Source organism: Leopardus geoffroyi, chromosome D4, assembly GCF_018350155.1.
Source record: "Leopardus geoffroyi isolate Oge1 chromosome D4, O.geoffroyi_Oge1_pat1.0, whole genome shotgun sequence".
Taxonomy (NCBI): domain Eukaryota; kingdom Metazoa; phylum Chordata; class Mammalia; order Carnivora; family Felidae; genus Leopardus; species Leopardus geoffroyi.
In genome coordinates this window covers 93,406,444-93,413,830 of record NC_059342.1, presented here as the reverse complement: position 1 = coordinate 93,413,830, position 7,387 = coordinate 93,406,444, and the positions used below count along the sequence as shown (strand labels likewise).

At 63.5% G+C, this 7,387-nt stretch overlaps 2 protein-coding genes across 2 annotated transcripts; both read right to left on the bottom strand.

Moving 5' to 3' along the window:
* Window positions 1–1,661: 1,661 nt before the first annotated feature.
* On the bottom strand, window positions 1,662–3,555 carry TMEM141 (transmembrane protein 141). Its single transcript, XM_045469234.1, has 5 exons — window positions 3,421–3,555; window positions 3,051–3,117; window positions 2,806–2,889; window positions 2,474–2,581; window positions 1,662–2,105 (listed from the first exon to the last, which is right to left on the bottom strand). Exons 1-5 carry the CDS (start codon window positions 3,472–3,474, stop codon window positions 2,092–2,094), a joined length of 327 nt encoding a protein of 108 aa, XP_045325190.1. The 5' UTR covers window positions 3,475–3,555; the 3' UTR covers window positions 1,662–2,091.
* A 1,819-nt stretch (window positions 3,556–5,374) lies between these two features.
* Window positions 5,375–7,157, bottom strand: LOC123592761 (collagen alpha-1(III) chain-like). The gene is made up of 3 exons (XM_045468095.1): window positions 6,673–7,157; window positions 6,115–6,247; window positions 5,375–5,692 (listed from the first exon to the last, which is right to left on the bottom strand). The coding sequence occupies exons 1-3, from the start codon at window positions 7,155–7,157 to the stop codon at window positions 5,375–5,377; spliced, it is 936 nt and encodes a 311-aa protein (XP_045324051.1).
* Between the last annotated feature and the right edge of the window lie 230 nt (window positions 7,158–7,387).

Genomic DNA, 7,387 nt, shown 5'->3' with positions numbered 1-7,387 from the left:
GTCCCTCCGTGCGAGTCTGTGACCTCCTCTCCTAACAGGGACACAGGCCGGAGCGGATCAGAGCCCACTTCGTTTCAACACAACCATTTCTTTAAAGGCCTGATCTCCAAGTGCAGTCATGTTCTGAGGTCCGGGGAGTTAGGGGCCCAACATGTAAATCTGGGGACCCCACTCATGACCATGGCCTTCACTCAGATATTGTCACGTGCAGGTCCTCCACGACCTCACACAGACCTTTTTGGCTTTCTGGTCATTGCCAGTTTTTTTTTTTTTTTTTTTTTTTTTTTTTACAATTTATTTTTGAGAAACAGAGTGAGACAGTGTGAGTGGGGGAGGGGCAGAGAGAGAAGGAGACACAGAATCCGAAGGAGGCTCCAGGCTCTGAGCAAGTGGTCAGCACAGAGCCTGATGTGGGGCTCAAACCCATGAACCGCGAGATCATGACCTGAGCTGAAGTCGGACGCTCAACCGACTGAGCCACCCAGGCGCCCCAAGTCATTGCCAGTTTTTAAAAGGGGAGTCCAGACCCATTTAAAACTCCAAGCTCAGCTTCTGCCCTCCCTCTGAGACCTCAGGGGGTTAGAAGGACCCGTCAAGGGCCTGGTCTGCTCCCTACAGTGCCAATTCTGCCCCCTGTTCTCCCAGGGCCTGAGGCCAGGCTGCTCACTGTCCCTCAATATTGCTTCTCCCTTCTTCCGTAGATGTACACCCTCTGAATTTTAGTGGGGCACGTGGTGGCCCAGAGCAAGGCTGTCCCCCTAGGCGCCTTGGCACCAGGGATATCATGGGACTCTGTTTTGGCCAATGGAGTGTAAGCACAAGTGGGAGGGAGCTGTCCTCCTCCCCAGGGACTGGAACTAGCACCGCTGTCACCGTCTCGGACCACGAGGTGGGTCTGGAATAGAGGCCGTCACAGCAGGGAGCGGGCCAAACGGAGCCCGGGCCCCTGACGGCCTGTGGGTCCCCGACCACCCACTTGGACACGAAAGAAAACTCAAACCCCGGCCTGCTCTCCCCGTGGTTATCCCGGGCTTCCCGTCATTGTGCCTTCCCGCTGACAGATTCCCGGCTGCACAGTAGGTGCACAATATTCTTTCGAACGACTGGCTAGGCCGAGAGGTACGGGAGCTGAGCCGGGGCTGGGGCGGCGTGGCCCTGTGCCCGTGTGTCCTCAGCGTTACTGGGAAGGTGGACTTGCCCAGGTTTTATGTGATCTCTGCCTCTTCCTCTGCTGGGGGGGGGTGGGGTGTGTCATCTTACCCACTCCAGAACTTGCCTGCCAAGCGGACGGAGCTTCTGCAAGCTAGCTCTGGCCTGCCCCCACCCCTCGCTTCCTCCTCCCCTGGAGAGAAGGACGGAGTCTGATAGGTGGGTTTGGAATGGCAGGCAGGCAGGCACAGCCGCTTCCTGCCCCTCGTCTCTTGGGAGTCAGGCGCTGATTGGCCGAACACCTTCTGCTCTGCCCCTCCGGGACTGGTTGTGTGGAAGTCGGGCCCATAGGACAAGGTCATGGTGGTGGCCTTCCAGTGCCCGCAGGGCCTGATTCTGGGGCTCAGTGTTAGGAACTGCCCTGGCAGGTCCTCCCGTGTATGATGCTAAGGTGACATCTGTCTCTCATCTTGCTGCTGTGACGTGCTTCCCGATGGCTGCAGAACTCAGGCTGGAGAAGGGCAAGGCATTTATTTGTCCAGCGACCCCCAGCAGCAGCTGTCACCTCTGACTGTGGGGGACGCCGGGGCCAGACAGGGAGTGTCAGAGCACCAGAGCATGCAGATGGCCCTTCCGCCAAGTGCCCAGAGCCTCTCTGACCCTCTGCAGCTCTCGGTGGCCACCGTGTTTCTCACTGCCCTATGGGAGCCAACCACTATGGGGACAGCCCTTCTGGTCTGACCTCCCGGGCCGGCGTGGAAGCAGTTTGCACAGGTTTGGCAGATCTGGCCACGCCTGTGTGCAGGGGACACCCGCTGGGTCACCTTAGGGTGTGGGGAGGGTCTTTGTGGGGGGAGAGGGCCAGTTTGGGGTGCAGACGCCCTGAGGGCTGTGTTCCGGAAGTCTTTGGCCCAGGTCTTCTGCGCCCCAGCTGGAGCTCTCCTAGCTGCGCCGATCTGTAGGAGATAAAGGGAGCCGGCTAGAACCGCACCCTAAGCTGCTGACCAGGCCTGAGATCAGTCAGCTTGGTGTCTGGCCACTCTTCTCGGGGTGCCCCCACTCCTCATTCTGCACTCCCCCCACCTCAGGGCCCCCGACCCCTCCTGCACGAAGGGCTCAGGAAGGTCCGGCGTGCCTCCCACTCCCGCCCTTGCAGGAGGGACAGGCCAGCAGGGAGAGGCCCTGTCCAGCCTGCACGTTGGACCCTGGGCTTGCCTGCCTCAGCCCCTGGCACTGGGCCCTCAGGGTCTGCTTCCCACTGCCCCCAGCCTCTCCCTTGTGCCCGGGGTCTTTGGGGAGCCGCCTGTCTCTAGAAGCCTCTCACCTGTGTCCAGGTCTTTGGGGAGCCGCCCCGTCTCCAGGAAGAGCCAGAGGTTGCTGCATCTGTGCGACTCCACTCGGGTCACCCAATAGCTGGCCACTGAGCCTGTGACTGGGGACAGGGGCAGGGGCCAGTGGGCTGTGGGCCTGGGTCTCTGCACTTCTCAGGGGAAAGGGGACCTGGGCAGATGGTGGTGATGGACCCGGCAGGACGCCCACTGAGAACCGGGACCCCATCCCAGGAGGCACGCCTCCCACCCCTGCCGAAGAGCCAGCATCCCCTCTGGCAATCAGGTGCATTTCCAAGGCCATAGGCACAGGCCCCGGAGTACCCACCTACGGCCACCAGCACCTTCCACTGGAAGGGGTACGGAAACTTCCTCTGAAGGAACATCTGCAGGCCGAAGGTTGCACCGGTGCCTGCCAAGAGCCAAGGTCCCCGTCAGCCAGCCTGTCCACGAGGTGCTGAGCGCCCCCGGCACCTGTCAGGCTCCCAGCACCTGACGCCACCTGCCGGGGAGTCAGGGTGAGACAGGAGGGCGAGGTCTCTCCATACCCCAGGACACGGGGACCCAGCCTACCTGTGACAAAGGTGAAAATGCCCTTCACGAAGGCGCTCGACTGGCACGCGGCATACTCCCGGAGTCCCTGGGATGAGGGAGGGGGTTGAGGGCTCAGTTCCCCTCCCGCTTCTTTTATCGTCCCTCCCGTCCCTCCTTCGGGCCGTAAGGAAGGAGACCTCATCGTGAGGCCCTGAGGGCTTGGACACATCCCACCTGTCTGCATGTCCACCCAGGATGCCCCGGTCCCTACAGCAGGAGGCTCCCCCCCCCTCTGTCCCTGTCCCTCTTCCCTGACGAGGACCCCTCCCCCCCCCCCCCGGATCCTCTACCCGCTCCGCTCAGGTCAGCTGCTGAGGTCGGGGGCCCGCGTTCCAGGCGGCCTTCTCACCGGGTGCTTGGCGGCCACGGCGTCGTCCACCCGGGACAGGCCCAGGTTCACCATGTCTGGCGGGTCACCGGGAGCCTGCGGGCGAGCCTGCGCAGGACCCGGCGGAGGGGGCGGGGCCGAACAGAGGGGCGGGCCTGCGCAGGACCCGGCGGAGAGGGCGGGGCCGAACGGAAGGGCGGGGCCTGCGCGGGACAGGGCGGAGGGGGCGGGGCCGAACAGAGGGGCGGGCCTGCGCAGGACACGCGGAGGGGGCGGGAGCGAGGAGAGGGGCGGAGCCTGTGTCGGAAGGCGGCGGGGGGGGGGCGGCGGGGCGGGGCTAGGGTCCTGTGAGAAGGTGGGAAAGGGTGGGGGGTGATGGTGGATAGTCTGGGCGATGGGACTCAGGTGGCCTTTGAAGTAGAAGGGGAGTGAGGCTGGGTCCTGGCCAGGTCTTCTGGGGGAGATTGACCATCAGTTTAGGTCGCTGGTCAGAACGTTGAAGTCCCAGCTGGCACAGGGACCTGGGAATGGACAGATTCCCTGGGCTATTGGGTCCTGTGTGACATGTGGGCAGGTCTAGCTTACCTGAATGCCCCAGCCACGGTGGAGAAGCAAAGCTACCGCCTGGCCTGAGGATGAGGCCAGGCCTGGGCTGTTTTCCTGACTCGGGGGCAGTGCCTGTCCAGTGGCCAAGGCTGGGCCTTCTGGGTGAGGCAAGATCCCTCCTTTGAGGCTCCGGCCCTTTACTAAATGGTCATGTTGACCTTAAGAATGAAAGTTATTTTACCAGCAGATATGGGTTGATTGGGGAATGGCACAGAATTGCAATTTGGGATACGCAAGCTAACGGCAAAACCACAGACAAGTCCAACTAAGGAGAGAAACATTATTTTATGGCGAAGAAGGAAATGGGAGGGGTCCTGAAGCAAAGCCCACTGGAGAAAAGCAAGGGTTCAGGGTGATGGAGACTTTTCACAGGCTGAGTTGCAGGGGCCTGGATTTCGTGCAGGAGGGGTGGTGTAGGTCTCTGCCCATGGGGCCTGTGACTCGCGGTTTCCCCGATTGACCCTGTATTGCGTGGCTCCTCTGTGGGCCGGGAGAGGCGGGGCTGACTCGGAGGATGGTTAGCCCTGTCCCCACCCCCAGACCCACTACCTTCACTTGCCCACACAACAGGGGAGGGTGGGCTGCAGGCTGGTGCCCCCGCCCCCTCCCCGGCACCCCGAGGAGGCCATCCTGTGCCGTCCACACTCCCTTTGCCAGGATGGGCTTCTCCTGCTCTTCCTACCCCCCGCCTCCCACATGCCCACTCCTTGGAGTGTGTGCGTGTGTGCGTGTGTGTGTGTGTGTGTGTGTGCTGACATGTCTGCGCGAGCCCCTCTTACCTGGACAGGGGCCTCCCTCCTGGCCCGGGGCCCTGGAGGGGAAGAGACGGAGGAGAGACACTAGGGTCCAGAGAGCGGGCCACCCCGTTTCTCTGCACGCGCTGCTCCCTGGTTCCAGGTCGGGTACCCCACAGTGGCCTCTCACTAACGAGGTGGGGTCAGCCCCTCTCCTGCCTGGAGGACACCATCCCCTTCCTCCTCCCCTCTGCTTCCTCCCCTCCTCACATCCCTCTCCTCCCCCCTCTCCCCTCTCTCCTTTTCCCCATTTCTCTCCCCCTCCCCTCTTCCCTCCCCTCTCCTGCTCCCTCCTCCCCTCCCCTCCCCTCCCCTCCTTCTCTCCCTCCTTCTGTCCTCCCACCCCTTCCCTCCTCCTCCTCCCTTCTCCACTCCCCCCTCCCTCTTCCCTCCCTCTTTCTCTCCTCTTCCTCCTTCTCTTCTCATTCCCACACTTAGTGTGGCTGCCCCAGCAAAACCGGAGGCCCGGCACATGGGAGGATCTCCAGACCCCGGGTGGGGCAGCTGCCAGTGGGCCAGAGGCTGACTTGAGGCAAGCTGGTGGTTGAGGTCGCCACCTGGCCCCGCAGGTGCTCTCATGGGTGCGAGCTCTCGGGCCTGCCATCAGGTGCGTGACACGTCACCCGGGTTTGGCAAGAGGAGGAGGCACGGGGGCCTGGCTGCTGAACAGTGGGGGCTGGGACGACCCAGGCCCGCAGAGCCCACGTCCTGACTGCCCTGCACACTGAAGCTGGGGCAGGGTCACGGTGGCCTGCAGCCTGTGATCGGGGTGCTGAAGGTACCCGAGGGACAGGAGCATTGGAGGCAGCTGCCTGGTTTGGATTCCAGGTGAGGGTGGGGGCAGGGGCCCCTCCCGAAGCCCCAGGCAGAGATGCCCAGCCCCGACCCATTTCCTGGAGGGACACAGAGGGCACCCACAGATTAGGAGGACGTGGGTCGTGTGTTTACACAGAAGCTATGCGCACGTGGGTGGGGTGCAGGGGACCCTGAGAGCCCGTGCAGGAACCTAGAGCTGGGAGCAGCAGAGCTGACCCACCCAGGTCAAAGGGTGGAGGGGAGGACCGGTTCTAGAAGGTCGAGGTGAACTGGGTAGGTGAGGCCCCCAGTGACCACAGGGAGGATCTGGCCTCTGCCCTCCCAGCTCCTGCAGGGGCTCCCTGGGGTGGAGTCTGACTAGGCAGGGGGCCAGGGGGCCCTTGACATCGTCAGCACAGTTCGGGCTCCCTCTGTGGTCAGCAGGGTGGAGGCATGGAGACCTGGGGACTGCTTCTCCCCCGAGGGCAGAGGTCTGGGGGCAGAGAGCAGTGCCACAAACCTGACGGTTGGGCCTGGGGGAGACGGTCAGCAGCCCTGAGCCACCGAAACCAGTGAGAAGTGACTGGAAGGATCCTGGGGCTCCTGGATCGTCAGGAAGCTGGAGAACCAAGCCCGTGGGGTCTGGGACAGCTCTGGTGAGCGGAGATGGACAGAACAAGAACCTCCAAGGGAAGTGTTGGGTCTGAGCCACGCTGGGGGTGCCGGCTCCAACCAGCCCCTGAGTCCCAGGGCTCCTCCCCGCAGGGCTCAGACCCCAGGGTGGGGGCAAAGGCGCTGCTGGGCAAGGTGGCAACCCCCACACCTGTCCCCTTGGCCTTCACAGCATGACGCTGGGAGGGGCCGAGGCAGGGAAGCCAGACGGCCCCTCGCGCACCAATTCTGTCCTCAGTGGCTGCTGGCTCGAGCTTGGCACAAGGGCAGGGGCAGATGAAGGGTGCTCGGGGGAGCCCCGGTTCCTGCCTCCTGGGTGGTTGTGCTGCAGCTGGGCGGGGCCCAGGGCCCACCCCTCCACACAGCCTGCAGGGGAGGGGCTCCCCCCACCCTCACCCCTCCCTACCTCTCACCAGAAGCTGCTGGAAGTCCCTGCTTCCCTTTGAGAGGGGAGGAGGTGGCCTCTTCATGGCCAGAGCCTTCCTTGACCCACAGTGGGGCCTCCTCCTCAGCCCGCAGGGCATCTCTGTCTGACTTGGCCCCAGAAGGCACACGGAGGAAAGGCCAGGGTGTGGTCCGGGTTTCGGAGAGCTCGCCTTCCCTGCATCTTTTCACATCTGGAGCTGGACCAGCCCTGGCAGAGTGGGCGGGGCATAGGGGCTCAGCTTGTCTGGGGCAGCCCTGGAGGGCAGACTGGCCTTTCCTGGATGGCACCCACCCCCGCAGCACTGGGGCTGGGGCCCCGCTCCGCTGTGCACCTGGTCTGCCTCGGGGGCTGAGAGGGCGATGCCACCTGCTCAGTGCCCACCCATCGTCAAGAAAGAGCCCCCCCCCCCAGCCCTGGGGCCAGGGTGTCTCTGCAGGTGAGCGGGGAGAGGCTGCAGAAGCCATAGCCGGATGCACCCCTGCCTCCAGGGAGGCCACCCTTCAGTGCCTTGGGCCTTGTCTGTGCATGCCCGCCCCCGGTGGGCTGTCTGTGCCCGGGGCCTCCTGACCCCGGCTGGAGTAGGGATGGGGCAAGAGGCAGGCTTCACGTGTGCATTTTCTTTTTCCTGGAATTAAGTCTGTGGCTCTGTCTGTGTCATAACCTGTGTCGTCCGTGAAGGCCAGGATGGCCTCTG

Bases quoted from the DNA above. Each gene is read 5' to 3' on its own strand.
- TMEM141 (XM_045469234.1), bottom strand. From the start codon at position 3,474: ATGGTGAACCTGGGCCTGTCCCGGGTGGACGACGCCGTGGCCGCCAAG. The intron at 2,890-3,050 runs GTAGGCTGGGTC...GGCTCTTGGCAG, and splicing joins CATTTTCACCTTTGTCACAG to GCACCGGTGCAACCTTCGGC. The intron at 2,582-2,805 runs GTGGGTACTCCG...CCCTGTCCCCAG, and splicing joins GAAGGTGCTGGTGGCCGTAG to TCACAGGCTCAGTGGCCAGC.
- LOC123592761 (XM_045468095.1), bottom strand. From the start codon at position 7,157: ATGGCTTCTGCAGCCTCTCCCCGCTCACCTGCAGAGACACCCTGGCCC. The intron at 6,248-6,672 runs GTAGGGAGGGGT...TCCGCTCACCAG, and splicing joins CCAGCAGCTTCTGGTGAGAG to AGCTGTCCCAGACCCCACGG. The intron at 5,693-6,114 runs GTTTGTGGCACT...GTGTCCCTCCAG, and splicing joins CCCCCAGGCCCAACCGTCAG to GAAATGGGTCGGGGCTGGGC.